The following is a 20,309-nucleotide window of genomic DNA, read 5'->3' on the forward strand; positions in this document are numbered from 1 at the left end:
TAAGTGTCCTTGTATTACGAAGGATGCTTGATAATTTTGTGGCCTAAGGTAGAAGGAGTCAATTTTAGAAAACCTAGTGTATTTATTTTTCAACATAGTCCCCTCCTACATTTATACACTTAGTCCAGCGGTCGTGGTGCACATGGATCCCTTCTTTGTAGATGTCAGAGTCTTGGACCTCCAGAAAGTGGTCCATTGCAGGCATGATTGATAAGTTTATGGCATAAGGTAGAAGGAGATGAGTTATACAGCTCTCGTTACAAGCATGTGCAGTTTAACTCTTTGAGTGATTATGCAGAAAGTTTGAAGTTAATAACTTTTGTGGTATTTCTGTTTCAGATAATTGAAAATTGCAAGTAAGCACTGTCTGAGAAAATGGATAACATTGGCCTTTGTGAAGTCATCCACTACCTCAGCCTCAAAGGCATATTACCCACGGAGGTCCATGAGGACATAGTGGCAACACTAGGGGAGGGTGAAAAATAAATGTGCTAGGTTTTCTAAAATTGACCCCTTAGGCCACAAACTTATCAATCACCGCTTGTACTTTGACAGTATCACCAAAGCTCATTTCTGCTGGTTTGGTTGAAGCTGTAAATTGCCGAAGCAAACTGTATGCCTTTAAACCTAATGAACCTAGCAAAATTAGCATGCACTTCTCATTGGCTATTTCATTTGCTTCAAGGTACTGTTCCAATAGCTTAGTATACATGAGCAAATTGCCCATTGTGTAATCAAACTCCTCAATCGTTCTGATGTAGCCAGCCATTTCTGATTTTTTTAAAATGACTTTATCATCTGGTACTGATAATTCATGAACCCTAAATTCTAGGATTATCTGAGTTCTGTTTCAAAAAAAACTCTATCGTGTCTTCCCTTCCAAAGAACAGTTTTTTAAAAAAAAACTCGACCCATCTGTGCATGTGCTGGCCGTTTCTTTTAACCCACCATTGTTCTTGCTGATTTTTTTTAGTTTGCTGCACTTCAGCAGTTCGAAAGCTGCCTCAGGTAAATTTTATAAATACCTCATCGCCAATGTTGTGTTTTGTAACTTCAAATCATTAAACTAATTCAAAGGAAACTTTGTCTTTAGTTTAAGTGAGGTTTGCACATATCATGTGGTAGCGTGATGGTTTGTGCAATTAACGTATCTTTACGTAGAACCTGTAATTATCCATTATCAAGGATCTTCACCACCCATGACTTGCTCTCTTCTCACTGTTACAATCAGGCAGGATACTGGCACATACTGAGTGACTCAGGAACAGCTTCTGCCCTCTGTCATCAGATTTCTAGATGGACATCGAACTCATGAACGCTACCTCAATACTTTTTTAAAATTTCTGCTTTCTTACACTACTAATCTTGATAGCTAATGATACTTACTGTAATTCTATTTTTTGTTTATTTATCATGTATGGTCGGCTGGTGGCGCAGTGAGATCAGTGGCAGGCTCGTGAATGGAGGTTCCCGAGTTCGATCCAGTGATGGACCACTCCCGAGCGTGCTCACCATCTCTACCGGGTTGATGCCGAGCTTGCACTTCAACCTTGTAAAAAAAACACTGCCACCTCCAGTTTACATTCCCACGTGGAATATTGTGGAGGATCAAATACCCATGTATTGCATTGTACTGCTGCCAAAATGTTATCAAATTTCATGATATATGCCAGTGATATTCAGAATCAGATTTAATATCACCGGCATATGTTGTGAAATTTGTTAATTTTACGGTAGATACATGACAAATAAATAATGGGAAAATAAAACTGGGTTACATGAAGTATATACGTATGTCTATTAAATAGTTAAGTTCAAATAAGTGGAGCAAAATAACAGAAATAAAAAGATGTCGTGAGGTAGTGTTCATGAGTTTAATGTTCATTTGGAGATCAGATGGCAGAGGGGAATAAGCTGTTCCTGAATTGATAAGTGTGTGCCTTCAGGTTTCTGTACCTCCATCCTGATAGTAACAATGAGAAGAATGACCTCATGGGTGGCAGGGATCCTTAATGATCCGAAGACACCGCTCCTTGAAGATGTCTTGGATGGAGTGGCGGCTGGTACCCATGATAGAGCTGAGTAATTTCACAAGTTTCTGCAAATTATTTTGATCTTGTGCAGTAGCTCCCCCATACCAGACAGTGATGCGGCCAGTCAGAATGCTTTCCATGGTGTATTTGTAGAAGTTTTCGAGTGTTTTCACTGACAAACCAAATCTCCTCAAACTCCAAATGAAATATAGCTGCAGTCTTGCTTTCTTTAAAGCTGCATCAATAAGTTACGTCCAGGCTAGATCCTCAGAGATATCGACACCCAGGAACTTGAAATTTCTCACTCTCTCCACTTCTGATCCCTCCATGAGGATTAAACCTGGTTCTGATTAATTATTTAAACAAACAAGTATGCTTAATCAACCAATATATATATATACAAGATTACTCATATATTACTGAAATATTGAATGTACAATGAATATTTTCTGTATTGGTATTATATTATTGATGTCACATATACTAAGATACAGTAAAAAGATTGCCTTGTATGCCATTCATACTGTACAAATCAAATAATTAGAGAATGCATAAAAGTAGGACAAGGTAAAAGATAACAGTGCAGTATAAGTGTGACAACTACAGAGAAATTGTAGCACAGATAACTAATAAAGTGCAAGATCATAAGAAGGTAGATTGAGGCTTCTCCCTATAGATGCTGCCTGGCCTGCTGCATTCCACCAGCATTTTGCTTGTTGTTATGAGGTCAAGGTTCATCTTATATAATTAGTTCATTGATAGTGAAGGATATTGCTTCTTCTGCTTAACAAAATTGTGGAAAGATTTGTTAATGTAAATTGTCACATTTTGAAGTTGAGCTTGTTCTGTCTGAGAATATATTGTTATAGATTAGTGGCAGTATTGCACTAGAATTTTCTTCCTTGCTGTAATTTGTTTTAATGTAAGTTTATGTATTTGGTAGTAATCAGCAGTCATGAAACAGCATACCCTGATGCCTTTCCTATCACTACAGGGGATTTCAACCAGGCCAGCTTGAAGAAGTCTCTGAACAGCTATCACCAACATATCACCTGTGGAACCAGAGGTGCAACATATTTTTCTGATACCACCATCAATGATGCTCACTGTGCCATCCTACGTCAACACTTTAGAAAGCCCGATCATCTGGCTGTACTTCTACTCCGGTTTATAGTCAGAGACTAAAGACCACAGCACCAATGGTGAGTTTACCAAGGAGGTATAATTTTGGAAAGTGAAAGAGCACTTTCAGTACTACTTGAGTCTCTGCACTGGACAATATTCAGGGGCTCGTCTTTGAATCTGAATGAATACACCACGTTGGTCACCGATTTCATCAAGACCTGTGTGGATAAATGTGTATCTTCACAAACATACCAGACATACCCAAACCAAAAGCCATTGTTAAGCCAGAAGATTAGTAGTCTGCTGAGAGCTAGATCTGTGGCATTCAATACCGGTGATCCAGAACTATATACTATAATCTTTATCTCTCTCTCTCTCTGTCCTGCCCTCTCCCTCTCCCTCTCCCTTTCTCTCGCTCTCTCTCTCTCTCCCCTCCTCCTCCCTCTCTCTCTCCCTCCCCTCCCTCTCCCCCTCCCTCTCTCGCGCTCTCTCTTCTTCTCTCCCCCTCTCCCTCCCTGCCTCCTGGTCAGGACTGCTTGAATCAGGATTTGGAGTGTGCAATTTAAAGAACCTGGCATCTGGAAAGTAGAGAGGGAGAGAGAATGCCACTGGGAATAACTAATAATTAAAGAATTGTGCTAATCTGTGTATTAACAAACTTGTAGTCTTCATGCCCTGACCTGTTTTAGTATTGTGGATTTTGGCTTTCGGATTAGTCACTTAGATTTGGTGCCCTGGATCACTTCTGTAAGTACGTGTGAATATTGTAAATATGCTGCAAACAGGACCACTTGTGCCTGCTTTGTCCTTTTCTTGTCACAAACAATGCACAACACTGATGTAGACCTGTTTTTATGGAGCTTCCCTGACACCCTTAGATTAGAGCCAACAGGGGGCATAACATAACTCGGGGGCTTGCCTGGGGTACTTCCTGATGGAGACGGTTTCTTTCATAAAGTGTGAGTTGAAGGTTTTTTTTTCCCTCTTTTATTGAGTGTTCTTTGGTTAAGTTAGTGTGTCCCAGCTGGGGTGTGTTCACTCCTTCCATTGGAACACTGGTTAGTTATTTTATATTTTACCTTTTGGAAGTTAATCCTGGGTGAGGATTTAATCCCCGGTGGGGTACACTATTGGACATTTTGTCTCTGAGTTGAGCATTTAAAGCTACCCTAAGCCTGGCAAGACTTGAAGAACAGCCTAGATTTAGTTAGTGTTTGTTGGTTAGGTAGGCAGGGACTGGTGAGTGCTCTTAAACTATGCTGGCTGATTTGGTTAGTGTCACTCATTGTGCTCAGACTCACTACCGTTTGGGTGAAGTCTCTCAGTGTGGAAATGGACCAGTTTAGTGTGCAGGTGTTTTTGAGTGATCCTACAACAGAGACAAATGCCATAAGGAAGACTTGCTGGCTCTGGCAGAGCACTTTAGTATTCCTGTGGTGAAAATCCCTGAAGAAGGTCATTAAGCATGCTGTGTTTGAAGGTCTGATGCGGCATGGGGATTCTGTCCTTGGTGTGCAAAAGCTAGGGGAGAGGTACCCACAGCTGAGAAGTCCGAGGGGCAAGAGGTACAGCAAGAGGAGGCGGAGACTGGGGCCAAAGTCATGTTGCTACCTTATGTGTCCACTGTGTCTGAGGGTGAAAGTTTGCCGGGCAGTACGTTCAGTCCTCGTTTGAGTGTGCATCTGGCCTGGCTGCAGCTCACCTCAGATGAGAAAAAGCTGTGCTGCAAGCCAAGCTAAGCATGCGGCTGGAGGTTAGCAGATTGGGGACAGAGGCTGAGAAGGAGATCGAACTGCGGCAGCTGGAGTTTGAGGCAATTAAAACTGCTGCAGCTGTGGTGGCAGCGTCGACTCATACCTCCTCGCCCGCTGGGAGCTCTGACCCAGTGACTCCACACCCCGGGTTTGATGTGGGTAAGCACATCAAATTCGTGCCATCTTTTCGCGAGAGTGAGGTGGATTCGTATTCAGCACTTTTGAACCCATAGCAGTGCCATTGCAATGGCCCATGGATATGTGGCCTCTCGTAAACCAGTTTAAGTTTGTGGTTAAAGCACTGGAAGTACGATCTGCTCTGACACTGTCTAGCCTCAGTTATGATTCTGTTAAAGCTGCTGTATACAATAATGAGCTGGTGCCCGAGGTGTACAGACAGTGCTTTATAGGAAGATTACAACTCAGACCTATGTGGAGTGTGCAAGGGAGAAGGGCCATCTCTTTGATAAATAGCGCATGTCAAATAAGGTGACGGAGTTTGTTTCTCTTCGGGAGCTGACACTCGTGGAGAACTTTTAAAATTGTTTAGCTGAGCGTATTGTTCTGTACTGGATGAACAGGAAGTACATTCCTAGTTTCAAGTTGCTGGGTTGGCAGATGAATTTAGTAATATGCACAAGAATATATTTGCGTCTCACCTGGCAGTATTCAGAGCAGTGAGAAAAGATTGATTCAACGTTGCGAAGGCTCACGATAAGCAACAGACTCCTCCTACTCCACCTCGTTCGAAGGTGAAGTATTGTCACAGGCCAGCTCTATTATTCACAGACTGCATGAGCTTAAGGCGTAAACAGCAGTCGGATCAGTCTCAGGGTGTGGGTCTGATTAGAACTACCCGCAGTGTTCATGCAGCTTCAGCTGATGTAGAATCCAAGCCTGATCTGATCCTAGCTACACACGTTTCTTGTTTCATGGGCTAGTTTCTAAGTCTGGTAAACTAGACAAACAGGGTTCAGTGGCCATGCTGCCTGGTACTGGCGCAACGCAGTCTTTTATCATCTCTGAAGCGCTGGATTTTTCTGCTCATTTTTGTGGGTCACATGTAGTGCAGGGTGTGTTTCAAAGTTCCATTACACACAATCCATCTAAAGTCAGATCTAGTGAGTGGGATAGTCACAGTTGGGGTAAGGCCTTCACTGACAGCCAGAGGGATTATCCTAATCCTGGGCAATGGCCTAGCTGGTGGGATGGTGTCGCCATGGCCAGAGGTGCCAGCTACACCCTTGGATCAACCCCAGAATAAAGAGCTTGCTGAGGTGCTTAGGGTAAATGCAGCCAGAGATAGGGAGCCCGGGAAGCAGCTCTGAGTCATGAGATTAAAACCAGGGAAACACAGTTGGTGGTTGTGGAGCAAGCCCCGGAAGAGCCAGGGCAGCAAAAGGAGGTGCTAACAGTCGCAGATCTCAGGTTGGGTCTCAAGGAGCAAGCCAGCAAGCCAGGAAGGAGGACTGCTTGTATCAAGAGACTTCAGGAAGCAGAGAATCGAAACCAGGAGTTAACCCAAAGTGTTACACCTGCAAACAGGCCACATCTACCATAGATGAAAATCTCTCTCTGTCTCTCTCTCTCTCCCTCTCCCTCTCCCTCTCTCCCTCCCTCTCTCTCTCCCTCTCTCTCTCCCCCTCTCTCTCCCTCTCTCTCTCTCCCTCTCCCTCTCCCTCTCTCCCTCCCTCTCTCTCTCCCTCTCTTTCTCCCTCTCTCTCTCCCTCTCTCTCTCCCCCTCTCTCTCCCTCTCTCTCTCTCTCCCTCCCTCCGCCTGAACACACTATTCCAAATGGGGTTTGCCTAGGCCAGGGGTCAGCAACCTTTACCACTGAAAGAGCCACTTGGACCCGTTTCCCACAGAAAAGAAAACACTGGGAGCCGCAAAACCCGTTTGACATTTAAAATGAAATAACACTGCATACAACGTTTTTTTTTGCCTTTATGCTATGTATAAACAAACTATAATGTGTTGCATTTATGAAATTGATGAACTCCTGCAGAGAAAACGAAATTACATTTCTGCATGCAACAAAAACATTTTGAACTCCGAAAAAAAGACGTTGGGTTGAAAGTTACTTTTAAGTAAAATATTCAATGTCTATTTGAGTCCTTCTTGTATTTATGAAAAACGCCGAACTTAAATTTTCCGCCAGCAGCAAACCAAAAATAACGTCAGCCAGCTGTCATCCTGAAAAATGAAAGGACTATTTCACTGAACAATGAAAAAATATGAATATGAGTAAAATAATAGGCAATTAAAATATTTATCATACTTGGTTAATGGGATTTCTGCTCCTGGACCTCAGCGCACAGCGTCTGCACATCAGGGCTGTATGATGTCACCTTCATCTTTACACAGGATCGCAAGCTGTCATCTGTGAGGTTTTCAATATCACTCCATTTGTGTTTCTGAGCAAGAACGGCCTTCTGACAGGCAACATCTTCAAGGTCTGCTGTCAAGCGTCTAAACTTGGACACCCATATGTCTTTGTCGGCTATGTCGGCCAGTTCCATCTCAAGATCAGGTTGACTCACACCTGCCAATGCAGTCGTATTCAGTAGGGAAGGATCGATGCTTAAGGGAGTGACCGGGAAGGATAATGTGTTTTTTTCCTCTCTGAACTCACAGAAGCGTTTCCCAAACGATGTTTGCATTGCGATGATTGCAGAATGTAAATACTCCGAAATTATCATGTCGTGACCTTGTTTGAACTCTCTCAAATTGGGGAAGTGAGACAAAGTGCCTTTCTGTAAATCTCTGGCAAGCACTGTCAACTTGCGCTCGAATGCCAAAACATCCTCCAACATGTGCAGGGCTGTACGTCCTTTCCCCTGAAGAGCTGTGTTCAGCGTGTTCAGGTGCGCTGTCATGTCTACCATGAAGTGTAGCTTTTCCAGCCACTCTGGCTGTTCCAGCTCAGGAAAGGTGAGCCCTTTGCTGCCCAGGAAAGTTTTCACTTCTTCCAGACACGCGACAAAGCGTTTCAGCACCTTCCGTCTGGACAGCCAGCGATAAAAACACGTTGTAGCGGTGTCAGTAAACTGCAGTCAAAGATAGCTTTATTCGAACTAAACAGCCTTGCTTTTCAGCTTCCCTCAACCCAGCCCCCATGGACGCAGATGCTACAAAAGACGCGTACTCACAAACCCCCGTAGGCTATCTCCCTTAGCCGGAATGCTGGCTAATTGTGAGCCGTTTTATGATGTGGCAGGAAATGTGTCGCTACACTTAGGTTGTACAAGATCACCATAATTACATTTCAAAAGCTAACAAACTAACATAAAATACATTTTAATTAAATACTGACCAATTATTTCCCAAAGCCACAGGGAGCCGCAGCACAGAGGTGAAAGAGCCACAAATGGCTCGGGAGCCGCAGGTTGCCGACCCCCGGCCTAGGCGATTGCACAAGGAAAGAGCCAATGATTCTACGATATGCTCAGACACCTTGGGCAAAAGTGATTACACAATCTGGAGAGCTGCCAATCAAAAAGTGATTTGAGAACCTAATGTCCATACATCAGGTGCATTTGGAATCCATGTGTATATAACAGAAAGAGAGCACCACCTCAAATTAGCCACCCATTCACCCCACCAGGCATGTAACCAAGGGGCAGCATGGTGGTATAGTGGTCGGTGTAATGCCTCACACAGCCAGTGGCCGAGGTTCAATCCCTGCTGCTATATGTAAGGAGTTTGTTTGTTCTCCACATGACCATGCGGGGTTCTTCTGGGTGCTCGGGTTTCCTCCCACATTCCAAAGACATACAGGTTAGGTTTAGTAAGTTGTGGGTATGCTATGTTGGCCCCCCCCCCCCCGCACATCATTGGATTGAGTTGGTTGCTGATGCTAACAGCACATTTCACTATGTTTCAATGTGTATGTGACAAATAAAGACTATTTTAATCTTTATCGCCTGCATCAGCGATGGAAAGAGCTTTTGGTTCCCTCTTTGGTTCTGTTTGTCACCTGAGAATTCTCAAAGCCAAGTGGAGGAAAGCCATCCTCAAATATAATGCTGGAGGAATTCAATGCATCAGACACCAGGCGTGGACTGAAACAGACAAATGGACAGTGATTTTTCATTCAACTAAAGGGGGTGATTGGGCATTGTTTTGAGATGTTATGACTGGTATCATTATATTTGCAACTATTCCACTACTTTACAGTGTACCAAACAGAAATCACCATTGTAAAACTATCATACATGAATTGTGATTACAAAGCTCCCAAGCATGCATTATGTAAAAAAAAACTTGAGTGCAAAGTAATAGAACTTGAATGGTTGGAATATTTTAAAGGTAGAACATACTTTGGTAATGACTTTCATAACATATTGCCACACCTGCTGTGTGTTTTATGTTCCTTGAAGATGGTTAATTATGATAAAATTTAAATACATATCTTCAATTTCAACAATATCCTGGCTAAGTGTTTGATACTGACTTTCCCTAATAAAGATTATTTTAGGCAAATACCTGTGATTAGATGTGTATAAATAAGCAAGATTGCACAAATCTTTTGTTGTACCCAGTTTGCATTTCTAGACTTTTAATTAACTTGTCAATTTTGAGGTGACTCAAACATTTACTGCATCGAGCAGCACACACAAAATGCTGGTGGAACACATCAGGCCAGGCAGCATCTATAGGGAGAAGCACTGTTGAAGATTCGGGCTGAGTGTCCTGACAAAGGGTCTTGGCCTGAAATGTCGACAATGCTTCTCCCTACAGATACTGCCTGGCCTGCTGTGTTCCATCAGCATTTTGTGTGTGCTGCTTGAATTTCCAGCATCTGCAGATTTCTTCGTATTTACTGCATCAAAGTCAGTTAGGCTCAAACAACTTTTCCAATTGAATCCATTGTCTTGATTCATAATCCTTTATGCTCATAAGACTATTAACTACCTCTCGATGTTGGTTAAGCTTGAACATGCTGTCCTTGCATGTGATGGTGTGATGGCCAATTTAACTTCATTACATTTTATTCCGAAACTGGTTCCCTCTCTACCGCACTCCCTTTCAAACTGAGGTGAGTCTAAACAGGTTTTGTACTAGATCATGAAGAATGGATTCAATCTGCATTCTACTAATTCAAGAGTACCACAGACTGAAAAAGAAATCCATTATTTTGCCAGAACATGGGAGTTTTTATTAGCAGGCAATTTTGGCAGAGGTGAAGATACTTAGTGGTAGGGATCAATTGAAGATGGCAGAAGTTGCAAACAATGATGTGCCAGATGTGGAGGCTCATGGGGTGATAGGTGAGGACAAGAAGAACTCTATCCCTGTCCAGGCAGTGGGAAGATGGGCTGAGGGTGGATGTTGGGGAAAGGGAGGAGATGTAGATGAAGGCACTATCGATATTGGAAATGGGAAACCTCGTTCTTTGAAAAAGGAGGATATCTCTGATGTTCTAGAAAGGAAAGCCTCATCCTGGAACACATGCAGGAAAGATGAAGAAACTGAGACACGAGAATAGCATTTTTACAGGAGACAAGTTGGGAAGATGTAATGTCAAGATAGCCAAGGGAATCTGTTGGTTTATTAAAGATATCAGTTGACAAGGAGACAAAGATTGAGAAAGGGAGAGAATTGACAAAGTACAATGTAAATTTATCATCAAAGTACATAAATGTCACCATAAACAGCCCTGAAATTTTTTTCTTGCAGGCATCCTCAATAAATCCGATACAGATAGTAGAATCAATGAAAGACTGAAACAACAGCATGAAAAATCAGTATCCAAAAGACAACAAACTGCAAATACAAAATGAGAGAGGAAAAATAATAATAATAAAATAAGCAACAAATATTGAGAGCATGAGATGAAGAACCCTTGAAAGTAAATCCATAGGTTGTGGGAAAAGTTCAGTAATGGGACAAGTGAAGTTGAGTGAAGTTATTCTCACTGGTTCAAGAGCCTGATAGTTGAGGGGTAATGACTCTTCCTAAACCTGGTGGTGTGAGTCCTGAGGATCCTGTACCTTATTCCTGATGACAGCAGCAAGAAGAGAACATGACCTGGGTTGTAGGGGGTCCCTGATGATGGGTGCTGCTTTCCTGCAACAAGGCTCAGTGTAGGTGTGTTTAATGGTGGGGAGAGTTTTACCCACAATATACTTGGCTGTATCAACTACTTTTTGTAGATTTCCCATTCAAGGACATTGGTGTTTCCAGGTGAGGCTGTGATGCAGCTAGTAAATATACTTTTCATCACACATCTATAGAAGTTTATCAAAGTTTTTGATGTCATGCCAGATCTTCGCAAATGGTAACACTGAGGAATTTAAAGTTGCTGACCCTCTCTGCCTCTGATTCTCTTGTGAGGACTGGCTCATGGATCTCTGGTTTCCTCCTCCTGAAGTCAATAATCAGCTCCTTGGTCTTTCTGGCATTGAGTAAGAGGTTGCTGTTATGACACCACTCAGCCAGATTTTCAATCTCCTTCCTATATGCTGATTCATCACCACCTTTGATTCAGCCTACAACGGTGGTGTCATAAGCAAACTTAAATATGGTACCGGAGCTGTGCTTAGCCATAGAATCATAAGTACAAAGTGAGTAGAGCAGGGAACTAAGCACACAACCTTGTGGTGCAGCAGTGCTGATGAACATTATGGAGGAGATGTTGTTGCCAATCCAAACCTACTGGATGCTGCAAGTGAGGAAATCAAGGATCCAATTGTACAAGGAGGTGTTCAGGCCAGGGTCTTGAAGCTTATTGATTAATATTGAAGGGATTGTAATATTGAATGCTGAGCTGTAGTCAATAAAGAGCATCCTGATATGTGCACCTTCGCTGACAAGATGTTCCAGGGTTGAGTGAAGAGCAAATGAAATGGCATCTGCTGTGGACCTATTGTGCCAGCAGGCAAATTGGAGCAGATCCAAGTCATTTCTTGGGTGTCAGAATTGGACCAAGTGAATTTAAGGGCAGGTTAGAAATTGGAGGCAATGTTTGTGAAACTGATGAGCTGAGTATGAGTGCATGAAGCAGCAGCAGTTCAGTCATTAACTGTATCACAGAAAGAGTTGGGGAGCATTACCAGGGAAAGCTTGGAACATGGACTGTTCCAAGTAGCAGATAAAAAGGCAGGCATTACTGCGGCCCATGTGGGAGCCCATGGCAACTTGTTGAGTCTGCAGAAGGTGGGGGGAGCCGAAGGAGAAACTGTTGTGGGTAAGAACCAGTTCCACCAAGTGGAGAGGGTGGTGGTGGAGGAAACTGGTCAGCTCTGTTGTTGAAAAAGAAGAAGAGGGCTTTAAGGACTTCTTAATGGGGTATAGAAGTGTTTAGAGACTGGACATCTATAAGAACATGAAGCAATCAGGGCCAGGGAATTGAGAGTTGTTGAGGAGATCAAGAGCATGTGAAGTGTTGCGGATGTAGGTGGGAAGGGAGTGAGCCACGTGGGATAAAATGGAGTTGAGCCTATGTGATGAGTGACTCAGGAGCAGGCAGAAACAATGGGCCTACCCAGACAGTCAGGTTTGTGGATCTTGGGTAGAGGATAGAAAAATTAGTGCAGCATAAGGGAACTATGAGGTTGGTGGATGGGAGATCACCAGAGTCAACGAGGTTGGTGATGGTGTCCTGATGGCTCTCGCTGGAGTCCTTTGCAAGGGGTAAGCAAAAGGATGTGTCTGAGACTTGTTGCCTAGGCTCAGCAAGTTAGCCTTCAACCTTGATGCCGTGAACATTGATTTCTCCAACTTCAGATAATTTTTGTTCTTCCCCTTTCTCGCTTCTTTAGTTCCCCACTCTGCCCGCCACGTCTTCTCACCTGCCCATCACCTCTGCCTGTGCTCCCTCTTTCCCTTTCTTCCATGGTCCACTCTGCTCTCCAATCAAATTCCTTCATATCCAGCCCCTAACCTTTTTCATCTCTCACCTCCTAACTCCTTACCTCATTCCTCCTGGCCCCCCCACTTCTTCACCCATCTGGCTTCACCTCTCATCTTCTAGTTATACTCCTTCCCCTTCCCCTAGCTTCTGGCTTCGTCCTGCTTTCTTTCTAGTCCTGATGAAGGATCTCTGCCCTGTAAGTTATTCATTTCCCTAGATGTCCTCAGACCTGCAGAGTACCTCCAGCATTTTGTGGGTGCGATGCTCTAGATTTCCAGCATCTGCTTTATTGTTTTTAAGCAAACGGGCAAAGTAGTTGAACTTGTCACACCAGACAGCCAGGCACTCTAGTGTTGTTTGGTTGATGTTGAACAGGTCAGCGTCAGCTAAATCGGGTGAGAACGTGTTCAATATTCTGCACCCTTTCGCCACACTCATAGGATTCGCTGGTCTTTAAACCCCACTTCACCATGTCGTCTCCCTGTGGTAAACTAGGTATACCTGTCTGGACACGCCCCACCCCGCTGACTGCTCCGGTGTTTCCTTCCACAGACCCCTGTATAAAGGCGACTGGGGACACTGTTCCTCCCTCAGTCTTCAACTGTCCCTTCTTCGCTGTTAATGAAAGCCTATCATTCACTTCCAGTCTCCTAGAGTTATTGATGGTGCATCACTCCCGCTCTCGCTCTGTTGAGAGTGCACCACTTCCGTCTGTCAAGCAGTGCCCCCGGGGTCTGGCAACATTTCTGTGGGGTCTGCACTGTATTTGATGGGGTTCTGGCTTCTGTTTGTTGCTAGAGGTCAGTCCTGTATGTTTGGGGGGATGTTCCGTGCGGTAGTTCCTCCACTGTAGCAAAGCTTTTCCTCGATTTTAGGCTGTTGGAAACTGGCACATGATGGTGTAGTGGGTGCCGTGGGTCCGAGATCTGTTTACCTTTTTCAATTTTTGTTGTAGTGTGTCTTCGGATGCTGCAAGTCTGTAAGTGGATGTGGGGCGCAGTCGGCCCGTGATTATTCGGCAGGCTTCGTTAAGGAACGGGTCTATTTTCTTCGCATGGGCTGATCTGCCCCACACAGGGGCACAGTATTCTGCAGGAGCATAGCAGAGTGCCAGGGCAGTTGATCTAAGTGTGTGAGCATTAGCTCCCCGTTTCGTGCCTGCTATTTTTTTTCAAGCGAATTGTAGTGCAACCGTGCTTGTGATCACCTGCTGCAAGAGCGAAATAAACTTAGCTTCAGAAATTGACATCAAAGAATCGAAAATCACCACAGGAGTGTTTTTGAGCATTAAGATTTACATATCTAGGATGGGGGCAATATCGTGGCGAGCATTTGGTCCATAATGACAGACGAGGAAGCTCGTTAACTCAGCAACCATTTTATTGTGATAGACACGAAACCGACCGGGCACCATGATCCAGAGAGTGAACCCAACCAGTCTCACACAGACGGGGGAGGTGACCATCACACACCGGTTACAGTTAGGGGGACCCACGAATACACAAGCAAGTAACTGTATAGCCCAAGCTAAAATGTAACAGTAAATGAACTGGAACTTCCCACCATATTCCCACAAAAGCATTTTAACACAAGAACAATGAACAGTACTGATTATTAGAAACGCAGGGGCGGGCTGTCGACCCCGCCCTCCCAGGGTATCACAATATCATTGTCATCTCTGCTGCACCAAGGAGCCGCCTCCAGGTGCTTTGGAGCAGAGATGAGACTTCTGATTGGTATCCAGGAAATGGGACAGCAGTATTAACAACATGCACGAAGGCGTATCTCTTCACGGAAATGTGCAGCGGCAGGTTATTAATATCTACTCGATAGTGTGAAAACAGCGGCGGCCCCCGTTTGCCAGAAAGTATCGCTGAATTTAAAGGTAAGTTACAACTCTGGAGTTTAAGGAAGAAGCACGCGTGATGGATTTATTCCAGCCGTGTATAGGGGAAGTTTACACCTTAAGGAGAAATTCAGCGTTTCGTTTCGTTAAGGGAATGGAAAGATTATAAAAGAAACCGCAGTGGCTTTGACAAAAGAATTGTCTCTTGTTCTTTGCTGCTTTATTGCTGCTGCAGAGTGAAAGAACATCAGGTAAAAGTAAGTTATATACCCTTTCTTATATTTAAAATACATCCATTAATTTTCAATATCTACTTTCTCGTGTCCTTTTCAATGTCATTAGATTAGCTTCACATGGAAATGATGCTTAGTTCTGAATTTGTTCAGAAATCAAATTATGGAGAATTGACAAGTATAACAAATCGGGACAACACAGTGGTCCCCGCACACCCCACCTTTAATTTTGCCGGCTAACTAAAAGAAAAGAGCTTGGTAAATGTTGTTTAAAGCTTTCCTTCAATATTGCAAATATTTCATAGAGTTTTGGAGTCACACAGCACTGAACCAACTTGGTCCATGTCCTATTCTATCTTCCATGACTGAAGTACTCAAAACAAATTGGCTTGTATTATTATAAAGTGAATTAACAGGGGAAGCAACTACCCTCCGATCTAACATTTTTTTTCGTTGTGCAGTTACTTCTGCAACAAAGTAAGTTCTATTTTGGTCTTGTGCCAACATGTATATGCAACCAAATACAATCTTTGCATCAAACCAGTAAGAGTAATCATTTCCTAAGTGGCCTGGTTGCTCTGTTTCCTAACCCATTATTTTCTGGGGCAGTACATTCATTGTTTTCAACTTTCACCTGTTGCCAGTTCTCTGAAATGTTTACCAGTATTTCCTCTAACAAGTGGCATTTTTTAAAAAATCCTTCACATTAAAAGTGTGTGATGCTGTGAAGAGGGAAAATTGTACTAGGAAGCTTAGGCTCAAGGATCTTGGGAGCCATGGTAGTGTAGTGGTTAGCACAATGCTTTACAGTATCAGTGACTTGGATTCAAATCCCACTGCTTGGGTTTCCTCCGGGTGCTCCAGTTTCCTGCCACAGTCCAAAGACCTACCGTTTGGTAGGTTAATTGGTCATTGTAAATTGTTCTATAATTAGGCTAGGATTAAATCAGGGGATTGCTGAGTGGCATGGTACAAAAAGCCAGAAGGGCCTATTCACACTGTATCTCAATAAATAAATTTCTTGTGTTGCACAAAGGCTACCATTTAAACAGCACCTGCAACAAACTCTTTCCCAAGGCAGTAGAATCACTGGAGTATACTCTTACGATTTAAATATTTCTCACACTATCATTTCTACATGTTATAATACTTTTAAGATGTTTTAGAATGTAGATAGGAAAATGGTTTGGACTTTATTGATCTTGCAAACTATGTACGATGCTATGGATATATAATACTAATCAGTGCTTCTTCAAACTCTAAAGTGTATTCCATAAGAACAAAATGTATTTTGATCATAGCAGTCTCAATTTTACTTGTCTTGATAATAGTTGATAATTAAAATACAGATATCACTTGTTTTAAAGCAGTAAAACTTAGAATAAACTCTTCTTGAGCTTCTAGTTGGGTACAGTTATCGATTATAACTGATACTTGAATGACGAAGTCTGCCATCTTCAGGGATCCCTGTACCTGGCTAGAAACTGCAGAAGAGTTTATTCATTATATATACTGGGAAAGCACTGTAAAAATAGTTTTTAAAAATGCTGAGGTGATTCCTGTTAATGATGGAAAAAGGAGAAAAAAGAACAGCACATACAGGATATCTAAAGTAAAAGCATAAAGTGCTGGAAATACTCAATAGATGGCAACATCTGAGGTAGAGTTCACATCAATGGCCTTTCATCAAAATGAAGCAAACTTGGAGAGCAAACATTTTTTGCTGAGAAGGGAATGAGTGGAGATAGCTAAGGGGATGTCGATGATGGACGGTAGCTTGCTATCGCTAAATTATTTTAGTTTTTTTTGATTGACATTCAACTTAGAAGCAACTTCCTTTGGGTGAATACTAAGAGGTATCATCGACGGGAACAATTATCAGTGACAGGATCAGGGAAGGAGTGTCAAGGAGAGAGACCAAAAAAAAAACACAAGCGAGAAAGGGAAAAATATTGGTAATGGAAGAGTAACAAAAGGCCGTAATAACCTAATTAACTGTACATGAGATAAAATTCAGAGGAGAGAAAGAGAGCGAAAAATATATAGACACACTGATCGAGTATATGAAGGTCCTCCTTCACTTAACATAAATTCAAAAGATTATCAATTGTTTACCAATGGCCTAAAATATTGTCACAGCCCTATAATGCAGTTATCAAAATACATAAGTATAACTAACATTTATAAAGTAGAGGAATGTAAGTGTAACAGAATGTAAACTAATCAGCAGGATCAAAACAAAACATTTTCCTCTAGCATCAATAACATCTATTGAAATGGAGAAAAATATAAAGTCAGATGACAGAGAATGCAACTGTGGTTTTATTTGGAAATGGTGATGAATGTATCAAGTGTCTTTTGGTGAAGAACTAGATAGTGTAAGTCCATTCATGTTTAGAAATTATTTGTCACTCTTTGTGGCATTTTAGAGCATTTTATAAGTTTGCTTTTCAAGTAAAAAGCTATTATTTTTGGTTTAAATTCAGAATCTAGATATAGAAAATATGGAATTGAGTACAAGTACAGATTTCAATACATCGATATAACTTTGAAGCAATCAGGTGAACATCTCTTTTAAAATAGCAGACACAATCCTTTTGGAAAACAGTATTGACATGGACCTTTCCATTTACCAGCTCTTGGTCCATAGCCTTCTATCTCTTGATAAATACATCTGAAATGTTATAAGAGTTCCTATCTCCATCGCTATCAGCCAGTGTGTGTTTCTGTTCCCAGTCATTCTACCTTTAAATCCCATATCTTAATCCTAAGCACTGTGGTTTCAAATGTGTTTGATCTGAAGAAAGGTTTTTTACTATCAGGGCCTTTAATAATTCCACCTTCTTCATTCAGGACCCTTTTCAGCTTCCTTGGCTCCAATCTCTCTTCATAAGTACATCCTGATTAATTTCCTTTTAACATTCCAGTGAATCTCCTCTATACCCACTCCCGTGCGTTCACTACCTTCTACAGTGTGGTGACCAAAGCAAAGTTCTCCACCTCTGCCCTAACCATGAGGTACTAAAGTGTACATTACATTGCCTAGAATATGCCGCTGCTGTTTAGGTTAGCAATGAAGTTCCTCAATCTGTCTGTCCTTGGCCAGGTAGGAGGAATTTTCAGTCAAAGTTATTCGCCCTGAGCTGAACCCCCAAAACTGTAGGACCAGTGAACTACCCTTATTTAGGTTTCTACTCTTTGACCTGTTGGCAAGAGTGACCCTATCAAAATCCAAAGCAAGGCCCTGACTCCAGCCAACAAAGCTCTCCAGGTCTTTGAGGCATGCAGACCTCAAAACCATAACAAGGTTATGTCCTCTTGGAGGATTGCCAGTATAACATTTTACATTTTTGTTTTTAGTTGAATACTAAAATATCTCAGTTTCTTTAACATGATCAATGCTTATTTTAGGCCCCACCAGAAAGTGCTGTATATAAAGTTGATTGGATGTGAGATTTATCCAAATTTGTTCGGGAAGTTGTTTTCCACAATGGCATTAGGAGCAAAACTCTCTGTAGCCAGAAATACTGATGTGCAAATGCAAATTTTGTTGGTTAGCTGAGCTTCCTTCTGATAACATTTACTCTGTTATAACTTTGAAAACAAACTAAACATAGCTTTCAAGATAAGAATAAATGCAAATGTTGCAACACAGCATCACTAAATCAGTGGCTCTTTCCATCCACCATTGTGGAACTATTGAAATTATGACAGTCTCACTGATGTATAAAATAAATTTCTTCATCATCCTTCCCTATTTTAGTTTCAGAACCTGCCAGTCTAATTGTAAATGAAGTTCCACATTTACCTCAAATGTGGTCCTTTTTTTAAAAAAAGAATTTGTAATAGAAGAAAAAAAAATTTCAATATATTTTTGAAGTTCATAAAAATATTTGAACATTTGAATTTTACAGATTGCACTTAAAGTACATACTTTTGACGGGTTAGGAAGCAGTGGGATGATCAGGCATGGTGTAAAGAAAGCCATGGATAAAAATCTACAATTTAAATTCTCAGAAATGATCAGCTCATCTTCTTTTGGCTTCATTTATGTGCAACTAACACTGGGAAAATATATTAAGTATTTCTGGACAAAGCAACTTGCCAACTACCAATTAGATTAATGATACATATTTTGGATATGTGCAACTGGATCCTCAATTTCCTCACTTGCAGACCCTAGCCAGGTCAGATTGGCAACAGCATCTCCTCCATAAACTTCATCAATACAGGTGCTTTACACTTGTTACTGTGTGGCTAAGCACAGTTCCAATGCCATATCTAAGTTTGCTGATGATACTACTGATGTTGTAGCAGCACTTAGGAGAAAGATTGAAAATTCTGGATGAGTGGTGCCCCAGTAACAGCTTCTTACTTAATGTCAGCAAGACCAAGGAGCTGATTATTGACTTCCGGAAGAGGACACCGGAAGTCTGTGAGCCAGTACTCATTAGGGGATCAGAGGGGAGAGGGTCAGCAACTTTAAATTCCTCAGCATTAACATTTCAGAGAACCTGTCCTGGAGCATTGTCACAAGAAAACAGTATCCATCATCAAGGACCTCCAACACCCAGGCCATACTTCTTGCTGCTGTCATCAGGAAGAAGGCACAGAAGCTTCAGGACTCTCACTGTTAGGTTCAGGAACAGTCATTATCCCTCGACAATAAGTCTCTTGAACCAGAGGGGATAACTTCACGCAACTTCACTTGCCCCTCACTGAACTATTCCCACAATCTATGGAGCCACTTTCAAGTGCTCTTCATCATATGTTTTCAATATTTATTGCCTTTTTTGTCTTTTTGTATTTGTACAGTTTACTGTCTTTTGCACACTGGTTGTCTGCTCTGTGGGTGCAGTCTTTCATTGATTCTATTATGGTTATTGGATTGATTGAGTGTACACACAAGAAAATGAATCTCAGGGTTGTATATATAACCTATATGTACTCGGATTAAAAAAATTTACTTTGAACTTTAAAGTTTGAATTTACATTGGAGCATGTTTAACTGAACACTGGTGCTTGTTTGAATTAATACCTGCCATAGGCACGTGATTCTGTAACTGCTGAATCCATAATAATTACCATTCTTAAAAAAAAGTAAAATTGAATTCTGCAAATTTATGCAACATGAACCAGTCGACATTATATTCATATATAATTTACTTTGCATGTTTCAAACATCATTGGTGCTTAGATACTCTGACTTAAATAGTCCACAGAAAAACTGGAGAGGATCTTGTGAAATAAATCCAAATTGCTTCCTAGTCTTCCATCTCCTGTAGTTTTGTACTGCAAAACTTCAAATGCAAACCCCAACAACTATTTCTCTCATTCATTCCAAAGGCTTTAAGATGTCAATGAAGAACAATCGGCTTTATGGGACATTAGCAGGATGATTAACTCAGTGGTTTGGATACTGATATTCATGAATCTCTGCTTAAATGGTAAGTTTGAATTGT

The 20,309-nt window shown here is 41.8% G+C and overlaps 2 protein-coding genes across 2 annotated transcripts in view; one reads left to right on the forward strand and one right to left on the reverse strand.

Annotated features, from left to right (window-relative positions):
- Positions 1-6,797: 6,797 nt before the first annotated feature.
- Positions 6,798-7,876, reverse strand: LOC132397762 (general transcription factor II-I repeat domain-containing protein 2-like). Its single transcript, XM_059976527.1, has 2 exons — positions 7,192-7,876; positions 6,798-7,106 (listed from the first exon to the last, which is right to left on the reverse strand). Exon 1 carries the CDS (start codon positions 7,796-7,798, stop codon positions 7,196-7,198), a length of 603 nt encoding a protein of 200 aa, XP_059832510.1. The 5' UTR covers positions 7,799-7,876; the 3' UTR covers positions 6,798-7,106; positions 7,192-7,195.
- A 6,625-nt stretch (positions 7,877-14,501) lies between these two features.
- Positions 14,502-20,309, forward strand: part of LOC132397634 (interleukin-10 receptor subunit beta-like) — a 52,006-nt gene continuing 46,198 nt past the window's right edge. Inside the window, exons 1-2 of the mRNA XM_059976406.1 lie at positions 14,502-14,653; positions 20,194-20,294. Coding sequence (XP_059832389.1) covers positions 20,243-20,294 — 52 coding nt within the window. The 5' untranslated portion in view covers positions 14,502-14,653; positions 20,194-20,242. The remainder of the gene's footprint in view (positions 14,654-20,193; positions 20,295-20,309) is intronic.

This window comes from Hypanus sabinus, chromosome 8 (genome assembly GCF_030144855.1).
Source record: "Hypanus sabinus isolate sHypSab1 chromosome 8, sHypSab1.hap1, whole genome shotgun sequence".
In the NCBI taxonomy this organism is placed as follows: domain Eukaryota; kingdom Metazoa; phylum Chordata; class Chondrichthyes; order Myliobatiformes; family Dasyatidae; genus Hypanus; species Hypanus sabinus.